General features: G+C 33.6%; 2 protein-coding genes across 2 annotated transcripts in view; one reads left to right on the top strand and one right to left on the bottom strand.

Moving 5' to 3' along the window:
• The window catches only part of LOC136033722 (cleavage and polyadenylation specificity factor subunit 1-like), a 97,205-nt gene extending 91,197 nt beyond the window's left edge, over window positions 1-6,008 (top strand). The window contains exons 23-24 of the mRNA XM_065714613.1: window positions 772-901; window positions 5,775-6,008. Of these exons, the coding sequence (XP_065570685.1) occupies window positions 772-901; window positions 5,775-5,961 (317 nt within the window). The 3' untranslated portion in view covers window positions 5,962-6,008. The remainder of the gene's footprint in view (window positions 1-771; window positions 902-5,774) is intronic.
• Window positions 6,009-7,152: 1,144 nt separating this feature from the next.
• LOC136033723 (DNA replication licensing factor mcm7-like) overlaps window positions 7,153-16,010 on the bottom strand; it is a 44,341-nt gene continuing 35,483 nt past the window's right edge. Inside the window, exons 11-12 of the mRNA XM_065714614.1 lie at window positions 15,390-15,571; window positions 7,153-7,789 (exon numbers count right to left, since the gene is read on the bottom strand). Coding sequence (XP_065570686.1) covers window positions 7,222-7,789; window positions 15,390-15,571 — 750 coding nt within the window. The 3' untranslated portion in view covers window positions 7,153-7,221. The remainder of the gene's footprint in view (window positions 7,790-15,389; window positions 15,572-16,010) is intronic.

Below are 16,010 nucleotides of genomic sequence, written 5' to 3'. Positions count from 1 at the left end.
CAGTTTCACAAAATAACCTTGCGAAGACTTTAAAACATTTTTCGCCCAACATGTCTTCTTCTTGGTCCCTTTGTGGCGTTTTTTCACAATATCTGAGAGGAAGAAAATTAGATCTCTTTTCTCCCGTTTTCGCAAACATCTTCTGCAGTTGCTGCTTTGAACTCGCAGCGGGTACGTTTCGAGTAGAGATGGTGTTTTGATATTTCTTCAAAAATGGACCAGCTTGTAGAGAGGTTCCGTGAGAGTCGAGATAATATTGTCGACTTTCCACTTAAACTGTATAGCTCAATTGTGTTGCCTAAGTAGCTGTGATGTTATTTTTTGTTGTGAGTTTTTTGATGTTTATTGATTCTATTTTGTTTTATATTTATGTATTCTTGTACTCCTTCAAGTGCATTTCATGCATATAAAGAGAGTTGAAATAAATTATTATTTTTAAAGTATAATAGTAAAGAATGAATTTGCCCTTGTACCCATTATCTTTATCCATATTTGCTCCGGTTCTGTAGTAACTGTATATTCATGACCTTCGAATCAATAAAGTACATATATTAGTTCTTTTGTTGCTCTCTTTCTCTCTCTGCCTCCTACTCTCCATTCGCTAATATGTTTCTTTTTGTTTGTTGTTACTCTTTTATCCCATATATGTTTCTTATTGGATTTGCTTCATTGCTTGGTAAGTTTTCGTTTCTGTTGTGGATTTTGTAAGTCGTATGTAGTTTTTCCTTTAGGACGAGCTTTTCAAATGAATCGATATACCTTATTTTTCAGCAACTCTGGATGGTTCTATTGGGTATGTACTCCCATTGGCTGAGAAGACTTTCCGAAGATTACAAATGTTGCAAAACATTTTAACTGTAACGATCCCTCCACATGGTGGTCTCAACCATAGAGCATTCAGGTATCTTTCAGTTTCTAATAGAATTGGTTTATTTAGTTTCTAATAGCACAGAAACTAATAGAAACTGATATTCAGTTTCTATTCAGTTGATATTCTGTTCAGTTGATATTCAGTTTATAATAGCATTGATTTATTTAGACACTAGCCACAGGTAGCGTATGCCTATAGGCATAGAAAAGAAAAACCATAGTGTACACCCTTTCATGAAAGATAGTTTGTCCATTCTCTTAAACCCTATATAAAAAGCCCCTTTATCCCAACTCTCCCTCCAAAAAAGAACGACTTTTGAAAGTTTCATCTCGATCCCCAGCCATGAGATAAATCAGTTACTCTCTTGTGATGTTTGGAAACCAACTGCACTTGTAATGTAAAAGTATTCCGGAGACGCATTGCCTTCAGCTAACCGGTGTTTAACCTCACCAGGTTGTCTTGGTGTTTCTGAAACTTGCCAATTATGCATTAAGATTATTGCTCTGTAACATAAATTGTATACAATCAAAATTTAAGGTACAGAAAGAAGTCACCTCCTCCCAAATTTCGTGAACTTTCTCCTTTACTATAATACCGAATTTATTGCATAATTGTTATTATAGAATCCAAAAGATGTATTTTCTCTTAAATTTCTCAAAATTTTGGTGTTTATTCATAAAATATAAGGTAAAATGCTGGTGCAAAATCTAATCACATCGATGACCGGTATTATACAGCGTAAAATATTTGTTAATAAACACCTTATTTTGAATTTATAATTTTTTTCTTATGAGTTTTGCTCAAGTTATGATTTGAAGTAGAAATCGCTTCTTGCCGAGCTTCAGTTTTCCTGTGTTTCTTAGAAGACTGGTTATCGTCATTTTCTAGGAATAATCAAGGATATACATTGTAATGTTTTTACTTAATTTCTATGAATTTCTGTATTTATTTATAAAACACAATTTATAAAGCTCTATTCTGCAAAATTTGACGATGAACCTTCATGCTAGCCGTACTTGTTTGATGTTTTTTTTCTTTCTATATCGATAATTTGAATTTCTTATGAATCGTAATTTGAATTCGTATGAATCGCTCATCTTAAAGTACCAAAGACATTAAAATTGAAATCTGATTCTTTAAATTGGTTAATTTGAAACTTGCAAATCTATATACGTCTTAAGAAATTAGAAAAACCTGGGAACCCAATATTTAATGAAAGTGACCTCCATATGGAGTGTCATAAAATAATTTTTGCCGAGACGAAATTATTAATGTGACATAGCCCGTGTTATTAAATTGATATAGAGCGCCGATGCTGATTGATGAAACTATATTCATTTACTTATAAATATTTCATTTTACTATGAATTACAAATATATTTAGACTAGTTTCATATATATCTAAAACATTATTACGTATTAAGTTTTTTTCTAGTTTTCAGCCAATTAACATACGGGGACAAAAGATTTTAATAATCATGTGCCAATTTGTTTAAAATTTCGCTTTTGACAAAATCGCATTATGATAACACAAAGCAAAGTATAACAGTAAAACAATTATTTGCTGTCTTCACAAAATCAGCAAGATTTTCGAGGACTAATTCTAGAAAAATTGGCACAAGAAATCTAAAATTCTGACTATTTTGCGTTTTCTAAAGTATTTTGATACCTCTTCCATTTTAATTTTATAATGCTATGATAACCGAATAAGATGGGATACAATTATTTATGACTGATCTTTTTCGTAAGGCTACACATAACTTCTAAGATTGTCATCTTCTGTTAGTTTTTCTTGACATCTTAGAACTTATTTTTTTGCAAGCTAGATATCATTTTCAACGCTGATACATATGACTAGTCTTCTAAGAACTAGAGCCTAGATTAGTTATTCAAGAATAAAACTCAGCAATTTTGTTTATTTTTGAATTTTTTTTTTATTGTAATCAGCTACAATTTGTAGAAATAAAGTTCCCTAGCTTCAAGGAAACTGTTTAGAAATGAAACAACGCCGAACACATGTAGAATCTATCTTATTTCCTCAATAAAACGAAGCATAAATAATCCTATATAAAAGAGATGTTTTCGGAAATATTGTTGAAAATCCCAATTTCGAAATGCTAGTTTCTTTGTTCTATTTTAATTTACTTTCTCAATACAAGTTTTGAGCCTTACTACATTATGCTCAAATAGTATCATGAAAAGTAAGCAAGAAGACATCAACTTTTCTGTATGTGCAAATAAGCCCCACACTAAGAAATGAATTTTAAAGTTGTACCTGCACACAACTTTTGTTGGCATTATTTAGCTTGTGCTTTTCAGGTTTTATACTACTACTACTAGCAACCCAACACCAAGCCATCTGAGACCAACACCACTACGCACGCTCCTCCTTCATCCTAACCTATTTAAAACCTCCCTCTTTACACCCTCTCAGGAAGTTCCCATTTCCCTTAAATCTTTCTTTACATCCTCACACCCTAGCCGTGGACAACCTGCTTTCCGTTTAGCCCTAGACGTTTGTTCGGAAAGGACAATCTTAGGCAATCTGTCATCTTTCATCCATAGAACATTCTCTAGCCATCTCAACCTTCTCTCATTATAGCCGTAGAATGCGGGACTGAACCACACTTTTCTTACAACCTACTGTTTGATATACGGCCAGTCAGCCGGCTACCCAAAATAATCCGTAGATAATTTCACTGGAAAATATCTAGCAAATCTTTCTCCGGTTTTCGGAGCACACATGCTTCAGAACCATATTTGACCACTCTAGCTTCCAATATTCTAATCTAGGGTCGCAGACTTATCTTCCCATTCTTCCAAACTTTTTTCATTTTTCTACTTTTAACATCTTCACTGCTCCCATCGTCTTTATAATAATATTACCAAGGTAGGTAAAGCTGTTCGTCCTCTTGATCGATATTTTTGTTACTCAATGTCTTCGTTTCATCTTCACTTATTCCTAGCCTTTGCGACTTTGTCTTCTTAAAATTAATTTTTCAAACCTATTCTAGCACCCTGAACTCACAAAACCTCTAAAAGTTCATTCATTCATTTTGCTCACACTTTCATCTAGGATGCTCAAATCATCAGGATAATTTAAGTACTGGAAATTTTCTCTTCCCCATTTGATTCCTTGTCCTCCCATTGTCTTTTTTGCGCTCCTTAAGACATTAAGTCCATCAAAATGATCCATATAAACGGAGATAGAACACGACCCTGCTTAGCCCCTGATTCAATACGAAACCAGATACTAATCTCATCTCCTACCTTATCTGCATTTTTCCTATCTTAACTTACATTTTCATCGGCACTTTTCTGACTAAAAGACCGCTTCGCGAGCTTTTTGTCGCCTTATGTATAATTCGGTCGGTGTCTCTATCTTTGACCCTCGCTATCCTCGGGTCTTCGGCCGTTACATAACGCTATTAAAGCCAAGGCTTTGCGAGCGAATTTGCCGGGGATTTCTATAGTTTAAAACTAATCTAAATATAAGATTAAAACAACCATCTAATTGGTTCCAAGATGCTTCTGAAAAACCTGACGTTTCTAGCTTAATTATTTGAGCTTTTTTTCGCAGTGTACACAGATAAACACCAACACTTGATTTCATAGATAGATGGATAGTTATGCTATTATCAAAACTATCCTTTACTGAAATGTTTTAAAATTTTAGATTTGAAGGTTTTGAAATTTAAAATATTTTGAAGCATTTTCTAAGTCTCTCGACTGATATTCGGTCACAGATTCGATAATAGCAACTAAAAATTATAACAATTAATGAGATTATTGAATTTAAATAATCACATTTAGGATCCATCTCCTGCTCCCTAATGCCTTAAATGCAAGAAAATGCGGCTGTACTAACATTATTGAAACACGTAAGACTAAAATGTTTCTAGATCTTTAATAGATTTAATCTTTTCTTGTCCCTTGCACACGTGTTTTGGTGCCTATGCCATAAATAAGAATTAAAAATCAGTAACACTGGGGTAACATCGAAATTTGGTGTCTTATTAAAGTTCCAGCAGGATTGGAGTATCAAAAAATCATTCCGATCCTTTTATTCATGGTCTTTTTGCCTGGCTATACATTGCTAACCTCGCCAAATCTTCAAATCTGGTTTGCCATTTCTTCTTCTTCTTTTTCCAAAGTATAAGGTAAATAAATAAAAGTAAGGTAAAAAATAGAGAACAGGGAGCAATTTGCTAGTTTTTGAGGTTTCACCCAGTGAAGTCCATAAAGTATTAAGTTTGAAATCATTGGAATAAATAATGTCAAAAATAGAGAACAGGGAGTGATATGCTATCTCCCCGAAAAATTAAAATGAAGAGAGGGTGGAGTTATAACCGTTCTGGAATTTCTCTTATACTCGCAGCACCAAATACAAGTTCCGATATGTGTATTTGACATTGATGGTGACCTTCAAGACAAAGTAAAATATACTGACATTATTTTCAAGTTTCAAACATTTCGTACTAACCAACTGTGAGTAAGGAGCAGCTTAATCCAATAGCAACCGAAATTCTGGAAAAAAACTATTTTGATAATAATTAATACAGCAAAAGAGATGGCATTTTATACTGATTAAAAAAAGCAAGTTTTTTTCAGCTAAAAGTGATATTCTAGTGTCTTCTTATCGTGGCTACCACAGGGAAAAATAAAACTAAAGCGAGGTCGGGGTTATAATCGAACTGGAATTCCTCTGCCTTCACTTATGAACTTTTTGGACGAGGACAACTGCATAAAAGCTTGAAAAAATTAAACCAACCTAGTTATATTGAAAATTATTTGAGTTTCTTCCAGTGATGAATTACACAATATAGGCTACGTCTCAGTGAAAATTCCTTTGAAAAGGACGTATCATTGACACTAAAAACAATAATTGTGTTATTCTTTTTAGGACTTATAAGCCACGGCATAAGTCGGTTAGCGGCCCAGCCAGAGGAGTTTTGGATGGTGATTTAATAACTAAATTCCTCTATCTCTCACATCAAGAAAGATTTGAAGTATCCAAAAGACTTGGAACGAAACCAGATGAACTAGTTGAAGATCTAATAGAGGCTGATCGATTAGCTGTTGTCTTTTAGCTTATTTTTTGTTTTCTTTTCAATGAATTCAAAGTGTACTTTTTTTATACGTTTTTTTTTTCTTGTTTTCGTAGCATTGTCATTGGCGTGAAGCTGAAAATTTCTTCAGGATTTTCTATAAAATCACGATGACGAGGAACTTTTACCTTTAGTGTTTACCCTAGTTCAGAACCTCGGGATTTGCAGTCTAACCCTATGTTGTTTTCCCGTTTTTTTTTTTCATGAAACTTGACCGTCTCAGCTTCCAGAAAATTTAATCAAAATCATGATTAAAATTTAATACACCTTTCTAAAAATGCTTTATCTACTGGTAACTTTAAATTATCTTCTGAATTTACTGGGCAATAACACCGATTCGGATAAAGTAATTCGAAACACCTTTGATGACTATTTGTAAAGCTGATATTTCTACTTAAACCAAACACACCGGGTTCGTCCTATCCATTTTTTAGAATCTCATTTAGTTCTCGAGATAATTAAGCACTCTCCTTTTTATTAATGCATGATTTCTTTTTTTTTCATCATGCTTTTTTTTTTCATATTTGTCGATAAAAAGAAAAAAAAAGAGTTTTTTCTCCATGCTTTGTCTAGACTGTTTCTTAGGATAGCCTTTGCACCTGTTGCCTATTTCAATAACAGATTTTCTTAGAAACCCTTTTATCTTTTTTTTTTGCTTATAATCTAGATTCATTCAAAAAAAAGTAGCAAAACAGGATGCTTTAAAGACCACAATAAGAATTTTAGAAAAAAATTGATTTCAGAAATGCATAAATTTATGAATTAAGACACAAAGACAAAGAAAACATTATCGGATATCTTTGGCTTTCCAGGGGTTGACTCATGAAGAATTCCCTCTACAAACCGCATCGCTGGTCATTCAACTTGTAATTATTAACAGCCAAACAGAGTAGGGATAATTTCAGTTACTTGGCTCTCCTGAAAATGTATGGCTCAAATTGATTCTTCAGCATTGTGGATTCTACACCAAAGACAAATCTTAGAAGAGACAAAGTTGAGCTACGCCATTTAGCATGCTCGACTAAATAAAAATTTTACATCTATGGACTAGCGAATCGAAAAATAATTTCAAAATTGGAAAGTCTCAAAGCCTAGAAAGTAATTAATCATCTCGCTTTTCAGGATTCAAGTGTATCTATACTTCTTTCTCGCAAATTCAAATTGAAGAAGCACTTAAATTACCAGTTGTTTATTGATAAAAGGAAAATGACGCAAAATATAAAAAGAAAATAAAAAGGTACTCTACTTGACGAAAGTAATTTTGGATCTGTCATCACTAACGATCCATAAATTCAGCTCTTCATACTCTCTAAGGCACTTTTCAAACTCATCCATTTTAAATCCTTTCTTAACACACAGCTCCTTAGCCTCATTCAATCTAAGAGAGCTTTTACCGGCCGCCGCATCGAGGATTAGCTTATACATCGCATCCAATGCCAATCTTCCCCTGTCAGCCTTATGAGTCGGCGCTTGTAGCGATGCTTTCGACATGTCGATCAACCTCATTGCTTCGTCAACGTCCATTTTATCAACTACATCACCCAATCGCAGTCGAGCCAATGCAGTGGACAGCCGCAATAAGCCTAATAATGTGCGTGCCGAAGTAAAGGTTGTATCTTTCGAATTCCGCGCATCATTTCGCATTTGAACATAAGCACTGACAATGTATTCTCCGAGGCTACGGGGAACGTATGGCATACGACGTTTGGCAAGAGCGATGTAACGACGAACGATTTTCATGTCAAGAGGCAAGAAACGTGAAGGTGGCTCTTTGTTATGCTGATGAACATATGTAATGTGGCGAGCTAGCCTAAAAAAGAAAAAACAGAGTAGACTCGATTCAAAGTTTCAACCTTCACAAGTTCAAACTAAAGATATTTTTTCCAATCTCCCTTTCTTGGTTTAGTCGGTTTCTACAATTTTTTTTTTTTTTTTTTACTTTTAAAAAACCAGACATGGTATAAAAGGGTAGTTTTTTCTGGGCTGCCTTTATTGATCCAGGGTTCTGTCATAGTAAGCGATAATTTCTCGTTAAAGATCGCATAACACAGGTGCGTCAAGTGGCGTATATGAAAGCTAAAACACTCATGTTGACACAATAGAGCTGTTCATGGTTTTTTGTTCATTTAGATGAATGATTGAAAAGGAACAAACTAGTATTATCCTAGTTAATTTTGCTGACATTCCAGACCCATGCATAGAGCAAATAAAAAGCGAGAATTAATTTTCTAGAAGATCTTAAACGCAGTTGTGACATCATGCTTGCCCCTCACGGACCACCTAGTAAAGAATGAACCCTAGCCCATAGTAACCAACATTGGAAAACACATTTCAAAAAGAAATATGAGGAAGAACCACTATTTAAACCTGACCCAGGAAAGGTAACTATAATTTCAATTTACTCGTATCTTAAAGATAACGTACATGGCGAAAACAAATTTACAGAAATTTCAAAAATAGCCTAAAACCCTATAAAAATGTTGTCAGACCGGTGAAGGATGCGCCATTGGAATCACAATAGCAGAGAACCCATTTAGGAGAATTGCAGTTACCCATTTTAACCAACAAGGAAAATCACTTTATATCATGAGAGACAGTGATATATATATATATATATATATATATATATATATATATATATATATATATATATATATATATATATATATATATATATATATATATATATATATATATATATATATATATATATATATATATATATATATATATATATATATATATATATATATATATATATATATATATATATATATATATATATATATATATATATATATATATATATATATATATATATATATATATATATATATATATATATATATATATATATATATATATATATATATATATATATATATATATATATATATATATATATATATATATATATATATATATATATATATATATATATATATATATATATATATATATATATATATGTATATTGTTTTGCCACTAATGGGGCTTTGAAGCATCAGAGAGAGAGGTTTAAGAGATATTTTGACAAAAAATCGCTATATCTACGTGCTGTTTGTAAGTAACAAAACCAACTACTTAAAATAAATAAAAATTTGACAAAATATAACGCATAAATGATATCATATATGGTAGATCAAGCCACCTGAATGTGACGCATTAACAAACATTCCTCTGTCATTCCACTCGATTTGAAACTTTGCTTTGGCCACCTCCTAGGGTATTCCCAAATCTTTTAAACCCTTTCTTAGGTCTTAAATCCTAGGTAAACTTCTAATCCTATAAAACAACTGGTCTATGGCTAGCGGAAAAAAAAAACACAGAGCCATCGCACGAATATTCCGCTTGTATACAGCAAGCATCCCCAGTGTTCAAAAAGAAAGAAAATAAACCATATCCACTTAAAAAGGTCAGGCCAAAATATACAATTGCTACTCCAAGAACAAACCACGAGAGTAGACTATGTTAAAATTAAACGAAATACTTCTAAACAATAGAGAAACAACTGACAATAAATAATGAAACGAATTGACAAATAACTTAATTATTTTGTTGATATATAACCCTCTTATTGGCAACTAATGCAGCTATTCACTTGTGTTTTATATTTAACATAATTCCGTGGTAAGGTAAAGACTTCGGCCGGTAGTGCAATGTGTGGTTGTTGGCAAATCATCCGACGCTTCCCGTGTTTCTCCCCAAATTTCTACAGGTATTCATTTAGAGCTGGGTCGACTCCGGCTGAGCTTACAGTCACACCATTGACCCCCGGCCCAAACCAAATAATAAGCGAAACCAAGGCTCGAACCTCCGACCTCATGGTTTCAATTTCGGAGCGCTAACCACTCGGCTAGGATGACAGAGCATCGGAATACGGAACTACCGAAGTAAAAAAAGATGAAGAAAAGACGCATTTCTTGAAGCGAGCGTAACTAAACCTGTCTTAATCGACGTACTGTCTTATCTTAATCGACAAATTAAAATATCGATACCCGGTTACACACAATGCATTGGGAATATGCATCCACTAAAAGTCATTCTATCTCTCCCACCCCCCACCCCAACCGTACCCTAAATATAATAATAAGTTTTTTTTTCTTATTTTTAAATCAGTTTTTACTCTTGCTTTATTTGAGTCCAGAGACAAAAGTGCCTCCTTTTGTCGAAAGCGAGGTATATTAGTGTGTATTGGAAAAAAATAATTAACTGTAGTTAATTATTTTAATTATTAATTTTAGTCAAGCCATAATTATTCTGTAATCAATAGATAATTGTTTAAAAATACAAGAATCTTTTTGCTCTCGATTATTTCAGGGTTGATTCAAGCAAATCTAGACCTTCCATTGAAATCCTTATTAGAATAAATTAAAATTAAAAATGCTTTGAATTTTCGCAGCTCTGCTGGGTAAACCTTCCCTGTTTATGGCACTAGGAGTTTTTATTCTTGGAGTCGCAAGCCGTCTTTAAGCAAAATCATTCATTTAGCATAAGTTATATGCCTCTCTTCTGCATATTGACATAAAACAAACTTCTAACGAAAATAAAGAGAGACATTGAAATTCAAAATGAACAAAAATTATTGCTTCTCAGTTTGTGCAACTCAAAAAACTAGCACATATAAATTCAATCGCAATAGTTCCTATATTTCTAGTGCAACTAGAAAGTACGTCGGTTTTAGTTCAGAGATACACATCAGGTATAATCCTTATGAAAAGCCTTGGTAGGCCAACCTTCATGAATTTTAAGCATAAAAACCTCCTATAGATCCTATCTAAAGCTTTTCTAAATCTAAAAATGCTACATACAACCTAATTTTCCTCTTTGTACATGTTTTTTACAAGTGTCTGAAGGACTAGGTCCCTATTTATAGCCCGATAAACGTTCTAGGAGCCCTGCCTATTCCTCCTTAAAAACATTATATTTTTGTAACCATTCTGCCGATCTAGAATTAAATATTCTTTCTAGTTTGTTACCAAAACTTTGCACTAGGCTTATTGTGCATAACCCTAGATTTATGCACATTTTTTTTGCAAGCTGCCTTACAACAAAACCATGGCAGAAGCTCTTGTCTAGTATAAACTTATACGTAATTGAAAGGATAAGAATGAATAAAAGAGACATATCATCTAAAACCATACATAAATACGATTTTCATTGTTTTCCGGGCTGCAAACCTCTAGTAAAAAGTTTTTAACATTATCAAAATAATTTACTTCGACTGAGAACAAAAGCTACTTTTTCCAATCTAGTGTCAATTGTACATTTTTGTAATGAGACCGTTTTGCTGGAAACGTGGGTGTTTTTATTTATTTGTTTACTAGCTGGGTCCCGGCAGCTTCGCCGCCGGGCCCCAACGCGGCACGCGGCAGGCTTCTATATATGGATTCTCATTGTCCCTTGTATTCTATTGCAGTTTTTTCAAAGATATTTGATTATTAAGGCAACTCCAATTTCTAACAATGATATCTACTAAAGCTTCAGTTTTGGTTTCCTTTTTTAAGGTTTTTGAATTCTTGTAATCCCTTGTTTCTTAATTAATTTTTTTTAATTTTTTATCTTTTTTAGTTTTTTCTTTTTTTTAGTTTTTTTTTTTTTTTTTTTTTTTTTTTTTTTTTTTTTTTTTTTTTTTTTTTTTTTTTTTTTTTTTTTTTTTTTTTTTTAGAAATCAGTAGTTTTTTTAGAATTATTTTTTTTTTAGTTTTTTTTTATAAATCAGAAGCAAGATCCTTGAAAACATCGACAGAGACAATCGCAACGGTGCTAACTACTTTGTTGAAGAAGCCCTTTCTATTTATTTTAAATACTTAAACATAATTTCTGTCTGGTTTAAAGATGATCAATATCTTATGTCACCAGAATATTAGGCAAAATATTATGAGATAATGCTAAAACAAAAAAGAATGTGTGACAAACTGGATATATCTGTTTGGAGTAATAACTTTGGATAATTATTTGCTTTGTAGGAGAGCTAACTGCGAATTCAAAAAATAAAAGGCTTAGTTTAAACTCTTCCTCTATGGAAGTCAATGCAATACAAAAAAGAAACGGAAATATATTTTTTTAGAAATACAAGATTATAAAATGGAATATCTTCAACAAATGAGTTCAAATCAAGAAGCAAAACGTAAAAGCTCATCATAACGAAAAAATACCATTTGGACTTTGCGTGACTTCCATGCTTTCCTAAAAAACATTACAGCTTTTCTACAGCTATCTCAAAATTTTTATCAGAGGATTTTGAGAAAAAAGGGGTGTGGGACGGGGCCTAGTTGCCTAGTTTTTTAAGGTTTTTGAATTCTTGTAATCCCTTATTTTTTAATTAATCTTTTTTCTTTTTTTCTTTTTTTTTTTTTTTTTTTTTTTTTTAGTTTTTTTTTAGTTTTTTTTAGTTTTTTTTAGTTTTTTTAATTTTTTTTAGTTTTTTTAATTTTTTTTGTTTTTTTTTATTTTTTTTTAGTTTTTTAGTTATTTTTAGTTTTTTTTTGTTTTTTTTTTGTTTTTTTAGTTTTTTTAATTTTTTTTAGTTTTTTATTTTTTATGGCACTTGGTATTAACCAACTGACGATATAGTAATCACCAATTCTGTCGGTCTGTCGGTCTGTCTGTCTGTCTGTCGGTCCCGGTTTTGCTACTTTAGGCACTTCCAGGTAAGCTAGGACGACGAAATTTGGCAGGCATATCAGGGACGGGACCAGCTTAAATTAGAAATAGTCGTTCTCCCAATTTGACCATCTGGGGGGGAGTGGGGGGCCGGTTAATTCGGAAAAAATAGAAAAAATGAAGTATTTTTACTTATGAATGGGTGATGGGATCTTAATGAAATTTGATGTATGGAATGATATTGTGTCTCAGAGCTCTTATTTTAAATCCCGACCGGATCTGATGACATTGGGGGGAGTTGGAGGGGGGAAACCTAAAATCTTGCAAAACACTTAGAGTGGAGGGATCGGGATGAAACTTGATGGGAAAATTAAGCACAAGTCCCAGATACATGATTGACATAATCGGAACGGATCCGCTCTCTTTGGGGTAGTTGGGGGGGGGGGGGGTAATTCTGAAAAATTAGAAAAAATGAGGTATTTTTAACTTACGAACGGGTGATCGGATCTCAATGAAATTTGATGTTTAGAAGGATATCGTGTCTTAGAGCTCTTATTTTAAATCCTGACCGGATTTGGTGAAATGGGGGGGGGGGGAGTTGGGAGGGGGAAACCTAAAACTTGGAAAACACTTAGAGTGGAAGGATCGGGATGAAACTTGATGGGAAAAATAAACACAAGTGCTAGATACATGATTGACATAAACGGAACGGATCCGCTCTCTTTGGGATAGTTGGGGGGGGGGGTTATTTCTGAAAAATTAGAAAAAATGAGGTATTTTTAACTTACGAACAGGTGATCGGATCTCAATGAAATTTGATATTTAGAAGGATATCGTGGCTCAGAGCTCTTATTTTAAACCCGACCAGATCTGGTGACATTGGGGGGGGGGGAGTTGGGAGGTGGAAACCTAAAACTTGAAAAAAACGTAGAGTGGAGGGATCAGGATGAAACTTGGTGGAAAAAATAATCACGAGTGCTAGATACATGATTGACATAACCGGAACGGATCCGCTCTCTTTGGGGTAGTTGGGGGAGGGGTTAATTCTGAAAAATTAGAAAAAATGAGGTATTTTTAACTTACGAACAGGTTATCGGATCTCAATGAAATTTGATATTTAGAAGGATATCATGTCTCAAAGCTCTTATTTTAAATCCTGACTGGATCAGGTGACATTGGGGGAAGTTTGGGGTGGGGGAACCTGAAATCATGGAAAACGCTTAGATTGGAGGGATCGGGATGAAACTTGGTGGGAAAAATAAGCAGAAGTCTTACAGACATGATTTACATAATTGGAACGGATCCGATCTATTGGGGGGGGGGTTAATTCTGAAAAATAAGAAAAAATGACGTATTTTTAACTTACGAAGGAGTGATCGGATCTTCATTAAACTTCATATTTAGAAGGACCTTGTAACTCAGATCTCATATTTTAAATCTCAACCGGATCAAGCGTAATTGGGGGGGGGCCGGAAATCTTAGAAAATACTTAGAGCGGTGAGATCAGGATGAAACTGGATGGGAAGAATAAAAACCTGTCTAAGATACGTGACAGACATATCCGGACCGGATCTGCTCTCTTTGGTGGAATTGGAGGGGGGGGGGGGGTAATTTTGAAAATTGAGGTATTTGTAACTTACGAAAGAGTGACCATATCTTAATGAAATTTAATATTTAGAAGGATCTTGTGCTTTAAAGTTCTTATTTTAAATTCCAACCAGATCCTGTGACGTTGGGGGGAGTTGGAGGGGGAAACCGGAATTCTTGGAAAACGTGAAAATTGGGGTATTTTTATCTTGCAAATAGATGATCGGATCTTAATGAAATTTGATTTTTAAAAAGGATTCATGTCTCAGAGCTCTTATTTCAAATCCCGACCAGATCGTTTGACACTGGGGGGAGTTGGAGGGGGAAATCTTGGAAAAACACTTGGAGTGTAGGAATCGGGATGAAGCTAGGTGGATAGAACAAACAAATGTCCTTGATACGTGATTGACAGAATCGTACTGGATTCGCTCTCTTTGGGGGAGTTGGGGGGAGGAATTCAGTGATTTGGCGAGTTTGGTGCTTCTGGGAGTGCTAGGACGATGAAAATTGATAGGCGTGTCAGGGAGCTGCACAATTTGACTTGATAAAGTCGTTTTTTAGAAATCAGTAGTTTTGATCAATGATCAAAAACGAGGCCATTTAATCCAAAAAATGACAGACTAAATGATCGATAAATATTAAAAATATCATTTCAGGCTACTTATCTTCACGGTTATTAAACAAAAAAAAAAAATCAGGGAAATTTTCGTTAAAAAAAAATTTCTCGTTAAACAAAATGAAGTGTATACAAAGCGTAGACTTGAACTTTAAAACGACGGCTTAACAGGGTTGATAGGCCTTTGGGCCAACATTCCCGATAAAAAGATTATCATCATTTTACCGCTGCAGTACTCCAAGCATTCTTCAACGCAGTTAACATACGTCGTTACCTATTAAACGCACGTTAAAGCGTTTAGATTTTGCTGTTTTATGAATTTTAAGTACTTTTTTGGTAATAGTTTTTTATCGAAGAATATCTCAAATAACTGATGCCTCACTATTAAAATATTAAATTACCTTTAGATGTATCTTTTACGCCTAGTACAAGAGATTAAATTACTCCTAGATCAGTTCAGGGAAATGTGACGCATAAAATTTGGTCGCATAAAATAAACCATTTTATCATAACCATGTGACCTATAGGCTAATAACAACTAGTGAAAAAGTTGAAAATTAAACTAGAAAAATAGCTGTAAGAAAACGCTCGCGTTTCTTACCTCAAATCATTATCTCTGTCTACTCTATCAGCAATAAGCCAAAGAATGTCAAAACGTGACAAAAGGGCGGCTGGAAGTTGAATATTATGCTCCAATGACCTGTTTGGGTTGTACCGACCATAAGCAGGATTGGCTGCAGCCAATATTGATGTACGAGCATTAAGCGTTGCCAAAATGCCAGCCTAAAAACATCAAGATGTTAACCAGTGAAAAAAGTAGTATAAAAAATTGATGAGAGAAAGAGAGTACTTTGGCGCTTTTGCGCGGACTCAATGACAATTAGATACTTCTAGCCCCCTAGACACTGCGGTGTTATTCAGCAGAAACAAAAATTCAGAATAGAATTAGTGATAATTTATGAAAATTTGCTCTTTAGCAGGGTCTTTGGGTATGCTATTTCTTTGAATCTAGTAAGACATTATCTGAAAGTATATATTCATTTGTTTTTGAAACTATATTGATTTTTAAAAAGAAGTTAGAGCTTGGTTAACATGAACAAAATTTATTAGTTTTAAAAATATAGACACATACACCATGTCTCACAAAAATACATGTCTCTATTATGCAAAAATGGTTCTTTTATCTTTGCCTCAGTTCACAGAAAAAGTAAATAAAAGAATT

The sequence above is a fragment of the Artemia franciscana genome, chromosome 12 (genome assembly GCF_032884065.1).
Source record: "Artemia franciscana chromosome 12, ASM3288406v1, whole genome shotgun sequence".
Lineage (NCBI taxonomy): Eukaryota > Metazoa > Arthropoda > Branchiopoda > Anostraca > Artemiidae > Artemia > Artemia franciscana.
This window is presented reverse-complemented; position numbering and strand designations above follow the sequence as displayed.